Consider the following 25092-nt stretch of genomic DNA (forward strand, 5'->3'; position numbering starts at 1 on the left):
ACATTTACCATAGATAACACTTATATGAAATGTGTTTGATAAAACAAATGTTCCCACAGCTACAAGAGAGCAATGAAACACACTACAAAAAAATCTGCTTTATTTGAGATTCAATATGGTGAGAAGAAAATGACTTTGTAGGTGCTGCTGCAGATTTATTTGTTACCTTAGAATTATTTTTCAAGCATTATTTTCTTTTTTAATTAATAATTAAAAATATTTTTTTTTTTAATTTAAGTAAATTTCCTCAGAAATTGCATGTTTTAGTATATTTACTATTATTTTTCATGTGATTTTTTTTTTTTTTTTTTTTATCTGATGGGTTGTGATGTTAAATGTGACATTTATTTATCTATGTATTTATTCTCGCAAATATTAGCTCTCCAGCCACCAACATTAACTCTTTAAACCAGTACTTCTCAAATAGTAGCCAGGGGCGACGCATGTGGCCTCAGGGAACATACTTTTTTGCAGTACTTGAATAAAGTGTAATTGCACATCCACTCAGAGGGTAGCAGTGGTGCTCTCATTTTCAGGGTGTGCGCAGTATTTTTGAACCAAACGAGTACACAGCAAAGAGCACTAGCCTGCAGCAAAAATAAAAACTGTCCCTCTGTCAATGACACTGTCGTTCAATTAATTTCAGTTTTTCGGTCAATTTGTTTGTCCTCATGAGTTGATGCTCCTAATCAATTTAAATTTATTATTATTTATTGATTTTATTAAATTTTATTTTTCAGTATCAAAAGGTCAAAAAATGGATGTGACTTTTTTGTTTTAATTCAAGCAAATTGATGCGCTTTGAGTCTTTTGTTACAAACAATACAATGATAATAAAGTTATACTTTATTGTAAGTTGATCTATTATTGCCTATTTTTCTGTAATATAAAAAAGAGATGTACTTATTAAAATAATAATTTTACAGACAAATGATATTATTTACAGGGGCGGTAGAGAGTTGGGGAGGTGGGCGTGAAACGTTTACGTCTTCCTGGGGGATGGGGGGGTGTAACAAAAATAAATGAGAGGCACTGCTTTAAACGATGATAGAAATCCAGTGATGTGCATGCAATCTGTGGCTCCAGAGGTGCATGTGGCTCTTTTCATTTGTCTGCTGTGAACTTCACTCAGGTTATCACTTGATATACAGTACTTCCAATCCATGGCTCCCTCCCAGTTCTAACGGACTGGACATATCTCACCGACAGTAGCAGACAAAGTGTTAAAATACAGTGTTTAGCAAAGTATGCAAAAATATTTTGTCAAAAACAAAACATGTTTGAGTCTATGGAGAAATTCCCAGTAACTCTATGCGTAATTTGTATTTAAATATACTGTATAGAAAAATTCTACGAATATGAGCTTTTTAAATTCACAACCACCAGATGGCTTAATGCGTCTTTAAAAAAAAAAATGTGTGGTTCCCACATGCACAAGGGGTGTGGTTTCTGCGGTGGAAGCACTTATCATTCAAAGAAGAGTTTGCAAGACAAACACCTCTCACCACTGGAGTCTTTCTGTGTAAAAAGTATTACAATGGACTGTGCCTTTGACAAGCTGGATGCGGCTGGTTTCTTGGAAATCTGGCAGCACTTTGATGCAGACGGTGAGGCTTTTGATATCCCCATATTTTCATCTCCAGACAGCTGTTAATGGTGGTTGTTACTGTTTCTGTCTGATAAAGAAGAGTAAGATTTTATAACTAAAGTATTGTACGCTGTTTTATGTAGAATACCTGGAAATTATTATTTTCATATTTAAAAACAGCAGTTTATTATAATGTCATTTCATGTCATTTGTGTAATGTCACAGAGATGCAAAGAGCTTGAATAAATGTTAATGTAGCGGGAAAGAAATAGTTATGCTTTGACTCATTTGGAGTGTTCTTAATTCAAAATAAAGCATTTATTCCTCGTGTTTTTATTAGACAATGGCTATATTGAGGGCAAAGAGCTGGATGCGTTTTTCCGTCACATGATGAAGAGACTGGGGCCACAGGTGAGTAAATCCACTTGTCAGTATGAACACATAAGGTTTGGTTGTGATGACAGCAGCTCACTCCCATCTGCTTCATTTATCATCACTTATCTTATATACTTTACTGAATGCACATAGCCAGCACATGAGTCAGCTCAGGGAGCTGTCGGCCGAACAAACAAATGATAGGAATTAGAAGTTTTAGAATTGAAATTTTATATTTTTGTTTTTTGTTGAGTGATGCCGAATTATTTTTGCAAGTGTGTATCATTGTGAATGTCTCATTGTGGCTGTGTTTGACTTTCTCACAAATGGAATTGTATTAAACAAACAGACTGCATGTCTTCTAGTCTTGCTTGGTCTCGCGCAAAAGCCCATAAGCATAAGTGCCATTTTTTTCCCACGTTTATTTTTATTTTATTTTTTTTCAATGTATATATTTATGTATTTGTGGGCTCTGATAACCCTTTCATGCATAAATTATCATTTTGTTTTAAAGATGAAGAATAAAGTCACACATTCAAATAACCGTGACCTGTGTGTATTTTGCTCTGAGAATTATATGCATTCATTTATTTTTTTTGTTCTTATGTTTTATGAATCTCTTGTGGCACCACATAGTTTAACGCTTTGGCTGCCATTGACAGCAATGACAGTCCATTTTAACTGGGAGGAGCTGAAAGCCCCTTATAGTTGAAATGGCCTGGCAGTGTATAAATTAAGCTAACGATAAGTTTTGAACAGATGTCTTTTTGCATTTTAAATTATTGGGATAAGCATGTATTCATATGCAGTGATCCCTCGTTTTTCCTGATTTGTATGTGAAAAGCGCCCCCACCAACCAAAAAGTGTTGTTGTTCTTTGTGTGTTCAATGTATTTATTCAGATTTAGAATTGGAAATCGATACATATAAGACATATTTTTTCGCTCGTTTTTCCAAAGTATAAATTATAAATTGTAAAAAGTTTGAAAAAAGACTTTTCGAACACCAAATTAATTTTTATACAGAAAATAATTACAGTACATCCGAAACAAATAATTATACCAATATATTTGAGAGAAAACGCATGTTATTTTGCCTCATTCAAATCTTAATATATGAACATTTAAATATGTAAACTAAAGTGAAATCACATTTCATAAATGAATGGCTTCTGGTTTCTGAAATGCAAACAAACCAATCTATTGTGATAAAACAACAAAATTGCAATAACTGCATTAACCATCAAAGTGAAGTCTAACTGTAGTCTTGAAGCAAATCTGAATAAGGAAAAACATTGCAATAAAATAATGCAAACTGGTTAAACTTGAGAGTAGCTGAGCTCTGTCATGACAGAACATCGCTTCAATGATATCTGGCGCCATCTAGCGTCGTGAATGGGGAGAGTAGCAGAGATCTGTCATGACAGAACATCACTTCAATGATATCTGGCACCATCTAGCGTAGTGAATGGGTGTAACGTCTAGACCGCGAATATAAGACGACCCCCTCTTTTTCAGTCTTATTTCAATGCAAAAAAACATTGTCTTATATTCGGGCCAATACGGTAATTATGATAAGTTTTTAAACATGTTACTGTCCCACCAAATTATTTTTAGACAAGAATAAAGTAGAAAAATAACTGAGACCACTCAAATCCGCTCAAGCTGCTCACTTACACAAAATGAGTTGTCACAGCAACTGTTTAACAAGTTAAACGATGATTGACTTATGTGGCGCTTTGAAGTTTCGGCTTACAAGCGTCTCTGGAAAGATCAAACCTTAATGTCTGTCAATCATTGTTAACTTTAATAAGCAACTCCAGTGCACTGCCTGACCAAGAAAAGCAGTAGAAGCGAGAGTGAGGGACGGCGTGATCGGCTCAGGACAACTCTATAAAATACTGCTTTTTTTTTTTTTTTTTTTTTAATTGGGGGAAAAAAATCCACAATGGATTGAGGGCGCAAAGTTTGAAGCACGATGTAGCAAAGGATCACTGTATTGCCATCTTGTGTAAACAAATATTAGAATCACTTGGAAGGATCAAGCAAACATGCTTGTTCAGTTGAAACCTCTCTAAGTGTCAATTAAAACGAAAACTTGTAAATATTCTTCATAAGCAGGTGCATAGTGTAATGAGCCATAAGGGTATACAGTATACAGTACAAACATTTTTCAAAACTGGTTCTGGTATTCAAATGAATAAAATTCAGATGTGCATGCTTGCAGGGCCACCACATCCCATATACACCCAGTTTAATGATGGAAAAGGTTTGCCTGGGAACAACAAATTGTTCCTGACATACTGTAATGATCTTCAAGACAAACACTGGCCTTTCGCTAATGGATGTGGCGCCTGCTTACTTCTTTGCAGTCTGTATGTTCTCCACTTAAAATGTCATGCTTCTCATCATACGTTTACGTTTCTATAGTTACATGGTTTGGATGGTCGTATCTTATCATTTTTTCCTCTCCATTATGTGTAAAAAGACAAAAAATGTTATACTCTTACTTACACGAGTCAGCCACCAATGTCACTGCGTGTTTTTCCCAAAATGCAAAAACTAACATTGAGAAAGTAAATTGCTCCTTGAGACTGTTTGTTTTGTAGTCATTGCACTTTTTAATGGTACAGATTCTTTTTCACCTTCAACAGTTATGTCCTTTTTACTGTAGCTTTCAGTCTGAAAGTTAAGGATATTCACATGAATGCTAATGTCTGTCCTTGCAGGACAAAGTGACTGAAGAGCGAGTCCAGAGGGTGAAGCAGAGGTTCATGTCAGCATACGATGTCTCTGCTGATGGCAAACTGCAGATCCAGGAGGTACTCCATTATTATCAACACCCTAATTGAACAAACATGGCTTTTTAAATATGCATTTTTGATTCTAGTGCTGTTTAAGACCAAAATCTGATGAGGTTTTGCTCGGTTGTTGGGGAAGTTATCAATTCTTCACATTACAAAGTTAGTTTGTGAGAGTGTTTCTTTCATGCAGTTTATGGTACTTCTGTGCACATTAAGAGAAAAACATAAAACGACCTCTTTTTTTTCTGACCAAATTTAAATCACAAGCTTTGTCAGACAATAGTCTACCCCAGCTAACATATTCCACTTATGCATTTGTCTTCCATCTTTTATTTAATTTCTGTTTCCATGACAAACACAGAGGTAATTCCATTTATTCTGCTCTGGAGGCTTTCGAATTGTGAGCTCACTGATTGATACTGCTGCCTGGTCAAGTACTGTTCACATTCAGTGGTATAAAAAAGTATCTGAACCTTTTGGAATTTCTCACATTTCTGCATAAAACACCATCAAATGTGATCTGATCCTTGCCTAAATCACACAGATGAAAAAAACAGTGTCTGCTTTAACTAAAACCACCCAAACATTTATAGGTTTTCATATTTTAATGAGGATAGTATGCAAACAATGACAGAAGGGGGAAAATTAAGTAAGTGAACCATCACATTTAATATTTTGTGCCCGCTCCCCCTTTGGCAGCAATAACTTAAACCAGACGCTTCCTGTAGCTGCAGATCAGTCTAGCACATGGATCAGGACTAATCCCATTCTTCTCTACAAAACTGCTGCAGTTCAATCAGATTCCTGGGATGTCTGGCATGAATCGCTGTCTTTAGGTCATGCCACAGCATCTTAATTGTGGTTTAAGTCTGGACTTTGACTTGGCCACTCCAGAACGTGTATTTTGTTCTTCTGAAACCATTCTGACGTTGATTTTCTTCTGTGTTTTGGATCGTCTTGTTGCAGTGTCCATACTCTTTTTAGTTTCAACTGTCTGACAGGCGAGTTTTGAATTTATTCCTCCATTAATTATTGCAAGTTGCCCAGACCCTGATTTAGCAAAACAGCTCTAAATCATGATTCTCCCTCCACCATGCTTCACGGTGGGAATGAGGTGTTGATATTGGTGAGCCGTTCCATTTTTCCTCAAGACATGATGTTGTGTGTTACTACCAAACAATTCAACTTTGGGTTCTTTAGTCCACAAAATATTTTGCCAAAACTTCTGTGGAGTGTCCAAGTGCATTTTTGCAAACATTAAACGAGCAACAATGTTTTATTAGACAGCAGTGGCTTTCTCTGTGAAGTCCCCCCATGAACACCGTTCTTGGTCATTGTTTTACAGATAGTTGATGTATGCACAGAGATATTGGACTGTGCCAGTGATTTCTGTAAGTTTATAGCAGACACTCTCGGGTTCTTTTTTACTTCTCTGAGAATTCTGCGCTGAACTCTTGGCGTCATCTTTGGTGGACGGCCACTCCTTGGGAGGGAAGCAACAGTGCCAAACTCTCTCCATTTGTAGACAACTTCTCTGACTGTCAATTGAAGAACATCCAGACTTTTAGAGATGGTTTTGTATCCATTCTCAGCTTTACTAGTATACAAATCAACAATCCTTGATTGCAGGTCTTCAGACAGCTCTTTTGACCGTGCACATCAGACAATGCTTCTCATCAAGATAATTCTTACCCGCTGTGTTTTATAGTGGGCAGTGGGCAGGGCAGCTTCAAACCACTCATCAGTGATTGGGCACACACCTGACTTAAAATGTTTGGTAGAAGTTGGTTTCAATTGCTCTTTAAGTCTCCTTATGCAGAAGGTTCACTTATTTATTTTCCCCCTTCTATCATTGTTTGCATGCTATCCTCATTAAAATATGAAAACTAATAAATGTTTGGGTGGTTTTAGTTAAAACAGACAGTTTTTTCATCTGTGTGACAAAGATCAGATCACATTTCATGGTGATTTTATATAGAAAAGTGGCAAATTCCAAAAGGTTCAGATACTTTTTCATACCACTGAATCAGTTAATTTAATGTCCACTTGACTGACAACTACGATTTGAAGTAGTGTTGAAGATGATAATGTGTCAGCCTCAGCTTCAACTCTATTCATGAAGGATGTAATTTTCTCTGTTTGAAGCATACTAGTTTTACTCGATTTAGTTTTGGATGGTCACTCGAGTCTTGACCTAAACATTATCTGACACACACTGACCCGTATATAGAAAATACTGTAATATTTGTTCCAATAAATCCCATTCATTCTATTACTTTATATAATAAATGTTCTATGGAGCTCACTGGTCTGTTGTCGTATTCTCCAGTTCTCGTAGCCTTTTTCCATCAAGTGGAGAATTAGGAAGGAAGTGAGTGGTCAGTCTGCTTGCTTCTGCATCCTCTCTGATAGGCAACATGTTAAGAGTGTGCATTTGGCACCCATGTTGGTGCATTGCGTTTGTTCCGAGCGGAAAGCTAGCAGCAGCTATTTCATTAAGATTGATGCCGACAGCCAAGGTTTAATCTACTAATGGACATACTGTAATGTTATTAAAGGACAGAGGGGAAGAATGAGAGGAGGGTGAGTCGGTCTGAGCACAGTTTTCTATTCCCCTGGTGGTGTCTACACTCAGATAAATTCAATCATTATTTGCAGAGGAGGATTGGAGCTTATCTGTGCAACATCTCATGTTTACATTGATTAAAAAAATTACCATGTTTAGCCAACTAAAGAAGTTTACCATCTAGCAAGTTTTGTGCTTTATTTTCCAGTTGGCTCACATGATTCTGCCTGAGAAGGAGAACTTCTTGTTAATCTTCCACAGAGAAGCGACCCTTGACAATAGTGTCGACTTCATGCAGGTGAAGTATTGCTACTATCAATGGGTAGGTACGTATCTCAATTGGACAGTTTATAAGGCAGTGACAGAAACTCTTTATCAGTCAAGAGGTATTCACTGTCCATGTAGTAAAGTATATAAACACAGGGTTTCCCCTAGGATTTTTTGAAGCTGTGGTGGTGAATGTTAAAAAGGCAAATGGTCAGTACTTATATAGCGCATTTATCTGCATGGTTACCATGCCCACATTAGCACACATTTACCCATTCACGCACACATTCACACACCAATGGGCTGCATCAGAGTCAGATAGCCTCACTATGTCGTGCCACGGCGAAATTGTTTTTTTCCCATGGTTTTGCCCCCCAAGAAGAACCATAACAAAGATATATTTTGAAATATTTCATTCAAGCTAATGTTGTACCTCTCAGCTACGGTACATGTACGTAAAATGCGTAGCTGATTACATCTGCGTTACCCTATGTAGTAATACTTTTTTTCTCGTAGCAATAGTACGACTTACATCTCGTAGTGACCCAGGGGTTGGCAACCCAAAATGATGAAAGAGCCACATTTGACCAAAAAAGACAAACTGATACAGTATATCTAAAGCCGCAAAAAAATTGCCTTGTATAAGCCTTATAATGAAATCAACACTGGCTGTACGTATCGATATTAGCCTACTATCAAAATATCTTTGCTGCACTGGACTATAAACCACAGATGTCCACATTGTATTATGGTATATTTACACCAAAAGTCATGCCCCTCATTAGCCTGTAAAATAGAAATGGTAAATACAGTAAATTGTATTGGACTATTAGCATAAGGGTACAAAACAGGGGAAAATTTGCAACTTTTAGTCAAAAAATGTTACAAGCCAGTTACAAGTTACAAGTTTTTTTTTTTTTTTCACTTAGACTAGGTTCATACCGCAGGCCTTAATGCATACACTCAATTTTTTAAATGTTTTTCTAACTCGAGTCAGGCATTAAATTGACCGTCTGATCGGAACAGGTCGCATAAAAGCGGACCATTTCATATCCAATCTAGGTTACTTTCGTATGTGGTTAAAATCCGATCTGGGCCACATTTTTCTAAAAAGGGGCTGCGGTTTGAACTGTCAACTCCCCCAAATCGGAATTCATGTAGCATAAATATCAGCAAAGAGCGAGAGAGACAGGGTGCTACGTTAGCAATAGAGCTGTGCATTAGTGTTAGCGTCTGGCTTGAACACGGCTTTTAGGGAAGAGGCGAGCTTGACAACAGTCATTAAAAAAAATAAAATGGGGGGGGGGGGGGGGGGGGGTAAGCATGAAAATACTCGGTTTTCTTTCTGTGCTCCAAATAAGCAATATTTCAAGATTGCTTAAACAGCTGAGAGTCGGGGCAAACTGTACCTATACGTATGTGTTCGTCATGCACGCACAGTGCGTGCATGCTGTCAATCCATATAAACTTTGGATATAAGACTAAACGGGGATTTTTTATGTCTGTTATTCCTGTCCTCTTTTTGGACCTCAAAATCTGATCACCCTAGAATGACGTTGAGCCCGCATTTGTTTTGATGCTCATGCGCATGCGGGTCAATTTGCACAACGCATCCCGGACTGTGAATTAGTGCGCATGCGTGAGACTTGAATGGGCTCAATGGAGAAAAGCAGTCTGAATGGGCACACCAGAAACAGATGTGACAAAAAAATCGGAATTGTGCATTAATTAAGACCTGCGGTATGAACCTAGCCTTAGTCAGGTTTGTCTTTCCTGTGGCCTATACTACGAACGGAGTTCAACCTCCTCAGAAGTAATCCTGCTTACCAGCAGGTAACCGGAGTTGACAAAACCTGGTTATCTAGTTTGTGGTCAATCGGTGCTATGATGCTGATTATGAGGTTGATTAGTCCAACCTGTGTCAACCCAGTCAGAGTTACTGCGCGTTCACATAAAAGGGGGCGGAGACCAGAGTCAAACACTACTTGTGAAGATGGCACGGGCACCTCACTTCACGGAGGAGGAATGTGCGATAATCATGCGTAGTTATGAGGAATTAAAATCCACCCTCACCGCGAAATCCAACACCGCTTCAGCGAATAGAGCGCGACTGGTCTTTTGGCAGCGATTTATAGACCGTGACATTTGTGAATGCGTCAATATGCCAGTTTACTCATGTCCATGAAAAGAAATAAAGCCTGCTGTCAGGACAATAAAATAAGATTAAGTACAATAACTGTAAGAAATAATTTATCGTCATCACCACATGAAGAAGGATGATTGTATGTTTAGTCCCACTGACTGTGTTGATATGCCCTTTGAACATCTTCAGATTAGAGGCTAGAGTGGGCCTAAAAAAAGTCCAGCCCGACACGGCCCGAGCCGATCAATTAACTTGATTTGCAGGCCCGAGCCCGAAACCCCCCCGCAATTTTATGTTATATTTGTGAGGACTCAGGAGAAGAAGGAAATGCGATAATGCGATGCGTGGTTGCGTTTTGTGTGACCACATTTGTGACGATGCCTGTTGCATAATGATAAAAAATTAAAGCCCGTCTTTTGTAAGGAATTCCCACAATTAAACAAGACTGTAAGATGCATATTCAATAAACATTTATATCTTTTATATTTGTGAGTCTGTTCTATCTGGCGGATAGTGGATTTGACATATATATCTTAATCTCTTCAAGTTGGCAGAAAAAAACGCAAGTTTTCTCAATGTTTAAATAGTCTTCATATTTTTATGATTATAAATGCATTTACACAATGAAATAACGATGGTAAAGTTTATTAAATATATTTCTTGTATGAGAGCAAAGCTCTACATTCGTTTACATTCAGCAAAGCCGACACAGGTTTCTGAAAGCATTTTCAACAATCAATTTGAAGCGTTTCCATACCCCACTCCTACCACTTTCCGAATCACACGGCATACAATGTTCTTACTCAGATATTCAGCACCACTGATGGAGTACATAAATTGTCCGCTGGCAAAAGAGCGCAAGGACAGGCAAACAATCTGCGCGTTTGTGAGGGCCTGACTTCGGCGGGTTACATTAGTGATGTCCGCCTCAATGTCCGCTGGCAGAGGTAATGAATTCCCTCAGCTAAAAATCTATATCTTTCATGGAGAACATCCGGGTACGCCAGCGGATTCTGGCGGTCTCCAAAAACCCGTGCCCTCCAAAGAGAGCCCCTCGCAATCCTTGCGCCAATGTCGTACGGGTCGTCCAGGTACCCTGTCATTGTCAAGAGGACACGTCCATGGAGGAGTGCTGTTTGAATAGAGCTTGGTTAATTGAAATCCTGGGGTTAAGCAAGATCTAACTCTGAGATCTGTGTTGCTATGGCAACATTTCCCGGTTTCAACATATCCACCTTTCGTAGTCCCGTTTAGCCGATAAATTATGCTGCACGTGATGAAGTTACTCTCGAAGTTACGCTGCTAAGCCAGAAAACCGGCTTCGTAGTACAGGCAAGTGCTCTAATTACCTGAGAGCCTACACTTGTTTGCCATTAACCCTACTCCTTAAATACTACTCTTGTTTGTTGTCCTGCGTCAGTGTATTTTTCTGTGTATGGAAAGCGGTAGGAAACTATGTCACCCCCTTCAAGCTTTTTTTTGCCTTGCCAATTTTTACTTTTTCATGTTTTTGCCTCGTCGTGTTTTTGTTTGACCCTTGAAACCAGTTTCCACATTCCTTTTCTGAACAAAACATTTATCAGACCATGCCAATCTCTCGGGTTTGGTTCATTTGAGTCCAGTCGTGTGTGCCCCCGTTGTTGACAAAAAATGACAGTAACACATCCACTCCAAACGTCTATGAGTTGGATCACATGGCTGGCGCTCATCTCAAAAGCACTGACACAATTTGCCAAATGCATACCGCATAGTTAGGCTTTTGCATTTCCTTGGCAACACATTATATTTTAAGCAATTTTGATTAGTTGAAGGTCGTTTCTTTATGTACCAATCACTCATACAAAGTATAAAGTCGTTCTTGCAATGGATGGAGCCTGGTTGGTTCCCGTGGCAAGGGGGACACCTCGTGTGTTTGTGTCGATTTATAACGTTTAACGTTTTTAGTGAGTTTGAGGCCATTTCCAGACAGACAGACTTTGATGAATTATATAGCATGACTATCATTTTACTTGATTGATTGATTTATTTAAATGTTTGCAGCCATTTTAAATGTAATGATCATTTTCAGTTATTCTCTAACGTAACTCTTCCACTTTTATCCTCCCTTATAAATCCTGTTCAACTGATGCGATCACGTCCTGGCCAACACAGATCTGGAGGAAATATGACGTGGACTGCAGTGGCTACATTTCAGCTCAGGAGCTGAAGGTAACACACAAAAGGCAGAAGCAATAAGAATCAGCTTCAGCCGCTATTTCCTGTCCTTCCACTTCAGCATGTTTGACATTTTTATTGGCTAGGAAGTAATTAAAAGTTCATTTCGAATATTATCTCACTTAATTTTACATAAAAAGGTGAGGTCTAACTACAACCCATGTAATGTATTTCTATATATTTTCTTTTTAACAAAATTATGTTTTTCTCTTTTACGCCCTTTTTTGTAAAATTATTCTTGATTGATTGTCTTGGATTTTGAAGTTGAAGCCCAATTTTTTTTAGGCTTTCCTGAAAGACCTGTTCAAACAGCATGGAAGGAAAGTGTCACCTGACAAGCTGGAGGAGTACACTGACACAATGGTATGAATCATGCCTCACAAGCAACCCAATTATTTCAGTTCAGCCTTAACGGACAAAGAAGCTGTTTAATCACACATTGCACAAAGAAATATTTTCAAATCCTGTTTGTGCGGGCAGATGAAAATCTTTGACAAGAACAAGGATGGCCGTTTGGATCTGAACGACTTGGCCAGGTATCTTATTTTTGGGGTGGGGATTCATGCCTCATGAAGTGTATGCCGCCATAATAACCTGATCGCAATTTTTTGAGCACATTGCCAATACCCAAGTTGTATCAAAAAGCCTTTACAAAGATCAGAATCAACATTACAATATATTTCAACATTCTGCTTTCGTAAAACTTTATTAACGCTGATTAAATTATAACAGATGCCAAAATACAAACAATTCACGTTTAGATCTTTTTCAACCTATACTCCATTGAATAAACTCCAAAGAATACATTTATAACAAGCGTTACAACAATATTTCCCTCAAATAGGATCTTGGCTTTAGAAGAGAATTTCCTACTTCAGTTCCAGTTGGACGTATGTGTCGCATTTTGAATGTTAAGACATAAATTTTCCTAACCTGCTACTTTTTGAACCAGTCTAACAACTTGTGTCTGTCTATGTAGGCTGGCAGTAAAGAGGAGAGGAAGCGTGATTTTGAGAAGATTTTCGATCATTATGACATCGTAAGTATGATTCTTTTTCCAAACACATAGTGTGCCAATGGCCATTATGTCTTTCGTGCATGAATTAGGATTTTATTTTGGTAACACTTTATTTGACAGTGGGTTCATAAGACTGTCATATAACATAACATCGCTTTTCATTTTTATGCTGACGACTTACAGATGTAACTCCCCCTGAGACCCAACGAACAAACTGCTCTCTTTAAACTGATGGAGTGCATATCCAATGTGGTAAAAAGTGGCAGTTTTCAGCCAACTGGGCCACCACTTCTGGTTGCCATTCGCTTCCGAACACAAATACTTGTCTCGGTGGTTCTTCCATTTTTTTAATGTAATCACTGACCTTGCCATTTGGCAATCTTTATAATGTCTTGACGAGACTTGCTCTTCGATGATACTCCCATCGGCTTGGTCAATTTTTGCGGGTAGCAGAACACTGTTTGAAAACCGGAAACAACAGTCTAAGCGGACCAATCACAGTCCATTTGCGCCACGTCATATGCGTCGACTTGACACTAGGTTAGAAAATTCATTTGGCATACGTTAGGCTACGGCGCAGGGTCGTAAATCTGGTCTTCCTTGACGCGGAAGAATAACTTAGCCTTTAGTCTGTTATCTGAGATGACAATTTTCCAAGGAGTACTCGAGTGTATCGTTTGACCCGTATTATCACAGTTGCCTTTATCAATCGGGAAATTGTCATTTTTCTTTCTATAGGCCGAAATAGCTCAGTTGGGCGAGCGTTAGACTGAAGATCTAAAGGTCCTTGGATTGACCCCCGAGTTTCGGAATAGGGACAGAGCTTATCTGAATTGACAACTTTTGAAGGAGTAGTCAAGTGTATCGTTCGACCCTTATTATCATAGTTTACTTTTTCGATCAGGAAATTTTCATCTTGGTCTCAATAGGCCGAAGTAGCTCAGTTGGGAGAGCGTTAGACTGAAGATCTAAAGGTCCTCGGATCGATCCCGAGTTTCGGCATTGGGACAGAGTCAATCTGAAATGACCATTTTGAAGGAATACTTGAGTGAATTGTTTCACTCTAATTGTCAAAGTTACCGTTGTTGATCAGGGAATTGTCAGTGTTGCTCCACTGGCAGAAGTAGCTTAGTTGGGCAATCTGTCAGCTGTCTCGTTTGGGAGAAATAGCTCAGTTGGAGAGCGTTAGACATAAAATCCTCGGATTGACCATGAATTTCACAATTGTTTATCTGAATTGACAAGTTTTGAAGGATTAATCAAGTGCATTGTTTGACCCTTATTATCATAGTTTCCTTTATCGATCAGGACATGGTCACTTTTCTCTCTATAGGCCGAAGTGGCTCAGCTGGGAGAGCGTTAGACTAAAGGTCCTCGGATCAATCCCGAGTTTCGGCATTGGGACAGAGTTAATCTGAAATGACCATTTCGAACGAATACTTGAGTGAATTGTTTCATTCTTATTGTGACTGTTACCGTTGTCGATTTGTAATTGTCAGTGTTGCTCCACAGGCCGAAGTATCTCAGTCGGGAGATCTGTCAGTTGACTCGATAGGCCGACATAGCTCAGTTGGAGAGCGTTAAGACTGAAGATCTAAAAGTCCTTGGGTTGTTCTTGAGTTTCGGCAATGGGACAGAGCTTATCTGAATTGACAACTTTTGAAGGAGTAGTCAAGTGTATCGTTTGACCCTTATTATCATAGTTTACTTTTTCGATCAGGAAATTGTCATCTTGGTCTCAATAGGCCGAAGTAGCTCAGTTGGGAGAGCGTTAGACTGAAGCTCTACAAGTCCTCGTTTCGACCCGGGGTTTCATCATTGTGACAGAGTTTATCTGAGGCACCAATTTTTGAAGGAGTAATCGAGTGTATTCTTTGACCCTTATTATCACAGTTTCCTTTGTTGATGAGGAAATTGTCACTCTTCTTTTTATGGGCTGAAGTAGCTCAGTTGGGAGAGCGTTAGACTGAAGATCTAAAGGTCCTCGGATCGATCCCGAGTTTCGGCATTGGGACAGAGTCAATCTGAAATGACCATTTTGAAGGAATACTTGAGTGAATTGTTTCACTCTAATTGTCAAAGTTACCGTTGTTGATCAGGGAATTTTCAGTGTTGCTCCACTGGCAGAAGTAGCTTAGTTGGGCAATCTGTCAGCTGTCTTGTTCGGCTGAAATAGCTCAGATGGAGAGCGTTAGATATAAAATCCTCGGATCAACCATGAATTTCACAATTGTTAATCTGAATTGACAAGTTTTGAAGGAGTAATCAAGTGCATCGTTTGACCCTTATTATCATAGTTTCCTTTGTCGATCAGGAAATAGTCACTTTTCTCTCTATAGGCCGAAGTGGCTCAGCTGGGAGAGCGTTAGACTAAAGGTCCTCGGATCAATCCCGAGTTTCGGCATTGGGACAGAGTTAATCTGAAATGACCATTTCGAACGAATACTTGAGTGAATTGTTTCACTCTTATTGTGACTGTTACCGTTGTCGATTTGTAATTGTCAGTGTTGCGCCACAGGCCGAAGTATCTCAGTCGGGAGATCTGTCAGTTGACTCGATAGGCCGACATAGCTCAGTTGGAGAGCGTTAAGACAAGTGTTGTTAATCTTACTGAAAAAAAGTAATTAATTATAGTTACAAATTACTTCTCCCAAAAAGTAATTGCGTTAGTAACTCAATTACCTGAATGTGAGAATAATTAGTTACTTGGCAAAGTAATTGGTGATAATTACTTTTTTTTTTCCTCAAAAAAAAAAAAAAAAAAAAAAAAAAAACATTGGCCATACTATGTGAAGTTTTTTTGTGAAGGTTTTTGGTACAATTGGCCCGAGCCCAATTCTTTACCCTAATTTACCCTTCACCCTGAATCAACTGTTAAAAGTTGTTAAAATTGCTCCCATTATTGCATTAGTTCCCTTCTCTCTACTTTCGACAAATGAAAGTTTTAAAACTATTTCATCATTTAAAGATAGATTCAAGTCAAGATTTTGCCGATTTAGAAGTATTTTAGATAAAAAGTTACTTAGGTTCGTTAGGAAGGTTCTCTACAACAGAGCCGTAATAAAAGGTCTACTGCTTTAAGATGGAGGCTGTTTACTAACGCATCTAGTGCCGTGTCTGTCATTTTGCATCTAGTTATATCTATATATAGTATATGCAGTGTTGTTAATTTTACTTTAAAATAGTAATTAATTACAGTTACAAATTACTTCTCCCAAAAAGTAATTGCGTTAGTAACTCAGTTACCTGAATGTAAGAGTAATTAGTTACTTGGCAAAGTAACTAGTGATAATTTTTTCTTCTCAAAAAACAAAAAAACAAAACAAACAAACAAACAAACAAAAAACAGGTCACACAATGTGAAGTTTAAAGGATTTGGGGGACAATTGGCCCAAGTCTTTACCCTCCACTTAACTAGACACAAGGGTATTGCGATAACTAGCTAGTAACCTTTGCTATGTGTGGAAGTCATTTAAAGTTGTGAATCAACCGTTAAAGTTGTTAAAATTGCTCCCGTTATTGCATTAGTTCTCTTCTGTCTACTTTAAACATGTGTACGTTTTAAAACTGTTTCATCATTTAAAGATAGATTTAAGTTAAGATTTTGCCGATTTAGAAGCATTTTAGATTTAAAAAAAAAAAAAAAAAAAGTTACTTAGGTTCGCTAGGAAGGATCTCTACATCAGGGCCTTCCTGAGAGGTCTACTGCTTTAAGATGGCGGCTGTTTACTAACACATGTAGTCCTTAAAACATGTTGGCAATGCAGCTGTGACAGTTTGCATCTAGTTCTATAATATGATATCTACCGTGTCATGTGGGCGTAGTTTGTCGGCTATGGCTACAGTCAGGTATTATTGGAGCCACCTAGCATCGCGGTTGCAACGGCGTCTTCCCCACTGCTGCTCTGCTCTCGTCCCCGTGAGTCCGTTTCTCTCAGACTGTTTTTTATTCAACCAGCTTAGTAACGCATAGTAACGCACGCCTTTCCCGCCTCAGTAACGGTAACGGCGTTGCCAAGATGAGAAAAGTAATTAATTAGATTACTCATTGCTTAAAAAAAATAACGCCGTTAGTAACGCCGTTATATTGTAACGCCGTTATTAACAACACTGGTTAAGACTGAAGATCTAAAAGTCCTTGGGTTGTTCTTGAGTTTCGGCAATGGGACAGAGCTTATCTGAATTGACAACTTTTGAAGGAGTAGTCAAGTGTATCATTTGACCCTTATTATCATAGTTTACTTTTTCGATCAGGAAATTGTCATCTTGGTCTCAATAGGCCGAAGTAGCTCAGTTGGGAGAGCGTTAGACTAAAGATCTACAAGTCCTCGTTTCGACCCGGGGTTTCAGCATTGTGACAGAGTTTATCTGAGGCACCAATTTTTGAAGGAGTAATCGAGTGTATTCTTTGACCCTTATTATCACAGTTTCCTTTGTTGATGAGGAAATTGTCACTCTTCTTTTTATGGGCCGAAGTAGCTCAGTTGGGAGAGCGTTAGACTGAAGATCTAAAGGTCCTCGGATCGATCCCGAGTTTCGGCATTAGGACAGAGTCAATCTGAAATGACCATCTTGAAGGAATACTTGAGTGAATTGTTTCACGCTAATTGTCAAAGTTACCGTTGTTGATCAGGGAATTGTCAGTGTTGCTCCACTGGCAGAAGTAGCTAAGTTGGGCAATCTGTCAGCAGTCTCGTTTGGCAGAAATAGCTCAGTTGGAGAGCGTTAGACATAAAATCCTCGGATCGACCATGAATTTCACAATTGTTTATCTGAATTGACAAGTTTTTAAGGAGTAATCAAGTTTCCTTTGTCGATCAGGAAATGGTCACTTTTCTCTCTATAGGCCGAAGTGGCTCAGCTGGGAGAGCGTTAGACTAAAGGTCCTCGGATCAATCCCGAGTTTCGGCATTGGGACAGAGTTAATCTGAAATGACCATTTCGAACGAATACTTGAGTGAATTGTTTCACTCTTATTGTGACTGTTACCGTTGTCGATTTGTAATTGTCAGTGTTGCTCCACAGGCCGAAGTATCTCAGTCGGGAGATCTGTCAGTTGACTCGATAGGCCGACATAGCTCGGTTGGAGAGCGTTAAGACTGAAAATCTAAAAGTCCTTGGGTTGTTCTTGAGTTTCGGCAATGGGACAGAGCTTATCTGAATTGACAACTTTTGAAGGAGTAGTCAAGTGTATCGTTTGACCCTTATTATCATAGTTTACTTTTTCGATCAGGAAATTGTCATCTTGGTCTCAATAGGCCGAAGTAGCTCAGTTGGGAGAGCGTTAGACTGAAGATCTACAAGTCCTCGTTTCGACCCGGGGTTTCAGCATTGTGACAGAGTTTATCTGAGGCACCAATTTTTGAAGGAGTAATCGAGTGTATCCTTTGACCCTTATTATCACAGTTTCCTTTGTCGATGAGGAAATTGTCACTCTTCTGTTTATGGGCCGAAGTAGCTCAGTTGGGAGAGCGTTAGACTGGACCTCTAAAGGTCCTCGGATCAATCCTGAGTTTTGGCATTGGGACTGAGTGAATATGTGATCTGAAATGAGCATTTCAAAGGAATGCTTGAATGAGTTGTTTCACTCTAATTGTCACAGTTCCTGTTGTTGATCAGGGAATTGTTAGTGTTCCTCTCAGCCCAAAGTAGCTCAGTTGGGAGAGTGGCAGACTGAAGCACTTAAGGTCAACAGATTTACCCTGAGTTTTGGCCTTTGGACAGAGTTAGTCTGTTGTCTGAGATGACAATTTTCGAAGGAGAAATCGAGTGAATCGTTTTACCAATATTATCACAGTTACCTTTGTCTATCGGGATATTGTCACTTTTCCCTTTATAGGCCGAAGTACCTCAGTTGGGAGAGCGTTAGACTTAAGATCTAAAGGTCCTCGGATCAATCCCAAGTTTCGGCATTGGGACTGACTGAATATGTCATCTGAAATGTGATTGTGAACGCTTGATTGAATTTTTTCACTTTAATTGTCACAGTTCCCGTTGTCGATCAGGGAATTGTCAGTGTCGCTCCACAGCCTGAAGTAGCTCAGTTGGGAGAGTGGCAGACTGAACCTCTTAAGGTCAACAAATTTACCCTGAGTTTCGCCCTTGTGACAGAGCTAGTCTGTTGTCTGAGATGACAATTTTCGAAAGAGTCATCTAGTGTACCGTTGTACCCGTATTATCACAGTTACCTTTGTCGATTGGGAAATTGTCGCTTTTCTCTCTATAGGCCGAAATATCTCAGTTGGGAGAGCGTTAAATTGTACCTCTAAAGGTCCTCAGATTTACCCTGAGTTTCGGCCTTGGGACAGAGTTAGTCTGTTGTCTGAGATGACAATTTTCGAAGGAGGAATCGAGTGAACCGTTTTACCCTCATTATCACAGTTACCTTTGTCGATCGGCAAATTGTCACTTTTCTCTCCATAGGCCGAAATAGCTCAGTTGGAGGGCGTTAGACTTAAGGTCCTCGGATCGACCCTGAGTTTTGGCATTGTGACAGAGTTTATCTGAGATGACAGTTTTTGAAGGAGTAATCGAGTGTATCGTTTGACCCTTATTATCATAGTTTCCTTTGTCGATCAGGAAATTGTCACTTATCTCTCTTTAGGCCAAAATAGCTCATTTGGGAGAGCGTTAGACTACACATCTAAAGGTCCTCCGATCAAACTCGAGTTTTGCCATTGGGACAGAGGTAACCTTTAATCTGAAATGACCATTTTGAAGGAATGCATGAGTGAATTTTTTAACTGTAATTGTCACAGTTTCCGTTATCGATCAGGGAATTACCAGTGCTGCTCCATAGGCTGAAGTAGCTCAGTTGTGAGAGCGTCAGACTGGAAATTTAAAGGTCGCCAGATCTACTCTGAGATTTGGCCTTGTGACAAAGTTAGTCTGTTTTCTGAGATGACAATTTTCAAAGGAGTAATTGAGTGCATCTTTTTACCCTTATTATCACAGTTACATTTGTCAATCGGGAAATTGTCATCTTTATCTCTGTAGGCAGAAATAGCTCAGTTGGGAGCGCGATAGACTGAAGATCCTCGGATCGACCCTGGGTTTCGGCATTGGTTTATCTGAAATGACCGTTTTGAAAGAGTAATCGAGTTAATCGTTCACCCAAATTGTCACAGTTTCCTCAGTCGATCAGGGAATTGTCACCTTTGCTCGATAGGTTTAAATAGCCCAATTCGAAAGTTTAAGCCTAAATGTCCTCGGAACGACCCAGAGTTTCGGCATTGTGACAGAGTTAATTTGTTATCTGAAATGTGACAAAGATCAAATGTGATCTGATCTTTGTCAAAATCACACAGATAAAAATACAGTGTCTGTTTTAACAAAAAACATTTAAACATTGATAGGTTTTCATATTTTGATGAGGATAGTATGCAAACACTGACAGAAGGGGGAAAAATAAGTAAGTGAACCAACACATTTTATCTTTTGTGCCCCCCCCCCCCCCCCCCCCTTTTGCAGCAATAACTTCAACCAGACGCTTCCTGTATCTGTAGATGAGTCTGGCACATCAATCAGGACTAATATTGGTCCATTATTCTCTACAAAACTAATGAAGTTCAGTCAGATTACTGGTATCTCTGGCATGAATCACTGTCTTTAGGTCGTGCCACATCGTATAAATGGGGTTCAAGTCTAAACTTTGACTTGGCCACTCCGGAATGTGCCTTTTGTTCTCCTGAAGCCATTCTGAAGTTGATTTACGTCTGTGTTTTGGATCATTTTCTTGTTTCAGCATCCATCCTCTTTTTAGCTTCAACTGTCTAAAAGACGGCCTCAGGTTTTCCTGCAAAAAATCCTGATAAACTTTTCAATTCATTCTTCCATTAATGATTGCAATTTGTCCAGGCCCTGAGGTAGAAAAACAGACCTAAATCATTATGCTCCCTCCACCATGCTTCACGGTGGGGATGAGGTGTTGATGTTGGTGAGTTGTTCCATTTTTCCTACACACATGATGTTGTGTGTTACTCCGAAAAAATTCAACTTTGGTTTCATCAGTCCACAAAATATTTTGCCAAACGTCTGTGGAGTGCCTTTCTGCTAACATTAAACAAGCAATTTTTTTTTTTACACAGCAGTGGCTTCCTCCGTGGAGTTAACTATAACATATATATACAGTTGTGGTCAAAAGTTTACATACACTTGTGAAGAACATAATGTCATGGCTCTCTTGAGTTTCCAGTTATTTCTACAACTCTGATTTTTCTCTGATAGAGTGATTGGAACAGATACATCTTTGTCACAAAAAACATTCATGAAGTTTGGTTCTTTTATGACTTTATTATGGGTGAACAGAAAAAAGTGATCAAATCTGCTGGGTCAAAAATATACATACAGCAGCGCTAATATGTGGTAACATGTCCCTTGGCCATTTTCACTTCAATTAGGCGCTTTTGGTAGCCATCCACAAGCTTCTGGTTGAATCTTTGACCACTCCTCTTGACAGAATTGGTGCAGTCCAGTTAAATTTGATGGCTTTCTGACGTGGACTTGTTTCTTCAGCATTGTCCACAAGTTCTCAATGGGGTTTAAGTCAGGACTTTGGGAAGGCCATTCGAAAACCTTAATTCTAGCCTGATTTAGCCATTCCATTACAACTTTTGATGTGTGTTTGGGGTCATTGTCCTGTTGGAACACTCAACTGCGTCCAAGACCCAATCTTCGGGCTGATGACGTTAGGTTATCTTGAAGAATTTGAAGGTAATCCTCCTTCTTCATTATCCCATTTATTCTCTGTAAAGCACCAGTTCCATTGGCAGCAAAACAGCCCCTCAGCATAATACTACCACCACCGTGCTTGACGGTAGGCATGGTGTGCTGGGCATTGTGGCCAAACAGCTCGATTTTTGTTTCGTCTGACCACAGAACTTTCCTCCAGAAGGTCTTATCTTTGTCCATGTGATCAGCAGCAAACTTCAGTCGAGCCTTAAGGTGCCGCTTTTGGAGCAAGGGCTTCCTTCTTGCACGGCAGCCTCTCAGTCCATGGCGATGCAAAACACGCTTGACTGTGGACACTGACACCTGTGTTCCAGCAGCTTCTAATTCTTGGCAGATCTGCGTTTTGGTGATTCTCGGTTGAATCTTCACCCTCCTGACCAATTTTCTCTCAGCAGCAGGTGATAGGTTGCGTTTTCTTCCTGATCGTGGCAGTGACAAAACAGTGCCATGCACTTTATACTTATAAACAATTGTTTGCACTGTTCCTCTTGGGACCTGCAGCTGCTTTGAAATGGCTCCAAGTGACTTTCCTGACTTGTTCAAGTCAATGATTCAGTTTTTCAGATCCATATATGTATATTTTTGACCCAGCAGATTTGATCACTTTTTCTGTTAACCCATAATAAAGTCATAAAAGAACCAAACTTCATGAATATTTTTTGTGACAAAGAAGTATCTGTTCCAATCACTCTATCAGAGAGAAATCAGAGTTGTAGAAATAACTGGAAACTCAAGAGAGCCATGACATTATGTTCTTCACAAGTGTATGTAAGCTTTTGACCACAACTGTAAATATACATATAGTTGATGTGTGCACAGAGATATTGGACTGTGCCAGTGATTTCTTCAAGTCTGTAAAGCAGACACTCTCGGGTTCTTTTTTACTTCTCTGAGAATTCTGCACTTAACTCGTGGTGTACGGCCACTCCTTGGGAGAGAAGTAACCGTGCCAAACTCTCTCCATTTGTAGACAACTTCTCCGACTGTCGATTGATGAACATCCAGACTTTTAGAGATGGGTTTGTATCCTTTCCCAGCTTTGTACAAATAAACAATTCTTGATCGCAGGTCTTCAGACAGCTCTTCTGACCGAGCCATGATCCACATCAGACAATGCTTCTCATCGAGACATTTCCTACCTGGTGTGTGTTTTATAGAGAGCAGGGCAGCTTTAAACCATTCATCAGTGATTGGGCACACACCTGACTTAAAATGTTTGGTAAAAATTGGTTTCAATTGCTTTAACTTTAAGTATCCTTAGGCAGAGGGTTCACCCACTTATTTTCCCGTTCTGTCATTGTTTGCATGCTATCCTCATTAAAATATGAAAACCTATAAATGTTTGGGTGGTTTTAGTTAAAGCAGACACTGTATTTTGTATACTGTATTTGATGATGATTTTATGCAGAAATGTGAGAAATTCCAAAAGGTTCTGATACTTTTTCATACCACTTTAAATCATATGTCATATTGTTATGACACCAGTTGTCATGACAATGACACCAAAAGTGACATAATTTGCAGGAGGATATTTGATCATAATATTTATGATGGTGTAAGGACAGTCTTATGAACCCACTATCAAAAAAAGTGTTACCAATTATTTTTTTTAAACCTTACAGGGCATTAGTTGAACTCACTGACTTCTCTTGATAGTGCTAGACGTCCAATCCATTTTGACTGGGAGGGGCAAATGAATGAAAGTTCAGAAATGCATATAAAAATACAATAATGTTTGATAATAATAATTGATAATATTAAAATTATATTTAAATGATCAAAAATAGTATCTTGCTCTATTAGGTCTTAAGTGCCAACTTTAGAATAGCTGTCCACAGTAGTGGCCGCTATCCCTGAAAGGGTTAAAAATACATCCTAAAACACTTGGATCTTGGTAGATTGCTTTTCAGTCATACAGCAACTTCCTCTTTACTTATTCATGTGTTCCATTTAAAAATAAGAGATATATTCTAAGTGATGGCGCTTATTAGGGGGCTGACTGTTGAAGTCGAAGCTCTTTAATGAAATAAAACACCCATTAGGTTGCCAGTCCACTCTCTGGCGTAACAAGGTAAATGTCTGTCTTATCAGCACTGATCCACTTTTGGATTAAAGTGAGAATTTATATGCATTGGTGTGTTAATTCATGGTGAGGATATCAGTCAACTTTCAAAGTTAAATTTAATCTGAGATTACTTTACAATGAAGAGAATCATTTTGTAATACATTGGAAATACAAAACGCATAACAAAAATGTTCATGTCAGTTAATTAAATACAGTTTAGCAAAATAATATGAACAGCGTGAGAACCAATCTGGTCTTTTAATGTCTGATATACTGTGTACTAAGGAGGACTTCTCCCTCTTTTAGAACAAGACTGGAGCATTGGAGGGTGCAGAAGTGGATGGCTTTGTCAAAGACATGATGGAACTGGTCAGGGTAAGAAAGTGTGATATCACTTATGAGTAGGCACACTTCTTTTCACCTCATAATGAAATGAAATTTCGGCACAAAAAAATTTAGATTCAGCACAAGAAAATAAAGTTAATTACTGTTCAATAACTTAATGTCTAACTATACTATTTTCATCATGAATTTAACACTGATGTAAGTATTTTCTTCCTCGTCCGTGGTCCTCAGCCCAACCTCACGGGTCCCGATTTAGATAAGCTGCGAGGTGTTTTGCTGCGTCACTGTGACGTCAACAAGGACGGAAAGATTCAGAAGAACGAGCTCTCGCTGTGCCTGGGAGTGAAGCAGACACCTTAGCTGTGACACTCAAGCATCGTGTTGTCTTGTTAGATTTTCAAAGCATGACTATGTTCTAATGTACTTGAAGCAGAGAGTTACATTGTGTCGTCTTGATTTTTCTTTGACTTGACTTGTCAATTGATAAATAAAACGCAATGTAGCAAAAAGTGTTTTGTGCATGCTCAAGGCCAAATTGTATGATGTAAAGTGAAGGCTTGTGGTTAAATATTTGTGCTCTGTAATTGTTTTGCACTTGCAGCAATTTCTTTATTAAAATATGAAAAAAAAACAAATGAGACACTTAAAATGAAAGTAATGGATGAATTGGTTGCTATGACCGAGTACATGGTAACTAGCTTTTGCATTTTGTTGATTTCTGTTACTGTCTTTACACTGAGTTATAGCATAAAATAAAAGCCATTAATCAAACATTAATGTGTCTTTTAATTATTCACACCAATAAGTAGACTTAAAGTGCCTGTGAAAGCATTTTAAAAAAATCTTAAATAGCATTATTATGTGAATTAGAATCATATTTTGAGACGATTCGACTTTATACAACAATTTGTCAAAGCGCAGGTGACGAGAAATTACTACTCCAATATTTTTACAGGATATTCTTTTTATGTAAGTATTT

The 25092-nt window shown here is 38.8% G+C and overlaps 1 protein-coding gene and 5 non-coding genes across 7 annotated transcripts; all 6 read left to right on the plus strand.

Moving 5' to 3' along the window:
* Nucleotides 1-1450: 1450 nt before the first annotated feature.
* scgn (secretagogin, EF-hand calcium binding protein) lies at nt 1451-24884 on the plus strand. 2 transcript variants are annotated; one of them, XM_057835235.1, is made up of 11 exons: nt 1451-1607; nt 1929-1999; nt 4691-4783; nt 7540-7653; nt 11893-11949; nt 12241-12318; nt 12436-12491; nt 12800-12845; nt 12935-12994; nt 24075-24143; nt 24345-24884. In XM_057835235.1, the coding sequence occupies exons 1-11, from the start codon at nt 1538-1540 to the stop codon at nt 24471-24473; spliced, it is 843 nt and encodes a 280-aa protein (XP_057691218.1). In that variant the 5' UTR covers nt 1451-1537; the 3' UTR covers nt 24474-24884. The 2 variants fall into 2 exon arrangements, with proteins under 2 accessions (XP_057691218.1, XP_057691220.1); XM_057835237.1 differs by having other exon boundaries at nt 7540-7629.
* On the plus strand, nt 13903-13975 carry trnaf-gaa (transfer RNA phenylalanine (anticodon GAA)). Its single transcript has one exon. It is a non-coding gene; the product is annotated as a tRNA-Phe (tRNA).
* Nucleotides 14909-14981, plus strand: trnaf-gaa (transfer RNA phenylalanine (anticodon GAA)). Its single transcript has one exon. It is a non-coding gene; the product is annotated as a tRNA-Phe (tRNA).
* trnaf-gaa (transfer RNA phenylalanine (anticodon GAA)) lies at nt 17443-17515 on the plus strand. Its single transcript has one exon. It is a non-coding gene; the product is annotated as a tRNA-Phe (tRNA).
* On the plus strand, nt 18422-18494 carry trnas-gga (transfer RNA serine (anticodon GGA)). The gene has a single exon. It is a non-coding gene; the product is annotated as a tRNA-Ser (tRNA).
* On the plus strand, nt 18813-18885 carry trnal-uaa (transfer RNA leucine (anticodon UAA)). Its single transcript has one exon. It is a non-coding gene; the product is annotated as a tRNA-Leu (tRNA).
* Nucleotides 24885-25092: the final 208 nt, after the last annotated feature.

The sequence above is a fragment of the Corythoichthys intestinalis genome, chromosome 4, assembly GCF_030265065.1.
Source record: "Corythoichthys intestinalis isolate RoL2023-P3 chromosome 4, ASM3026506v1, whole genome shotgun sequence".
In the NCBI taxonomy this organism is placed as follows: domain Eukaryota; kingdom Metazoa; phylum Chordata; class Actinopteri; order Syngnathiformes; family Syngnathidae; genus Corythoichthys; species Corythoichthys intestinalis.

What these genes read in the sequence shown, in the direction of transcription:
- scgn (XM_057835235.1), top strand. Translation starts at nt 1,538, where the DNA reads ATGGACTGTGCCTTTGACAAGCTGGATGCGGCTGGTTTCTTGGAAATC. An exon ending in TTTTCGATCATTATGACATC is followed by an intron (nt 12,995 to 24,074) that starts GTAAGTATGATT and finishes TCCCTCTTTTAG; the next exon opens with AACAAGACTGGAGCATTGGA. An exon ending in ACATGATGGAACTGGTCAGG is followed by an intron (nt 24,144 to 24,344) that starts GTAAGAAAGTGT and finishes CGTGGTCCTCAG; the next exon opens with CCCAACCTCACGGGTCCCGA.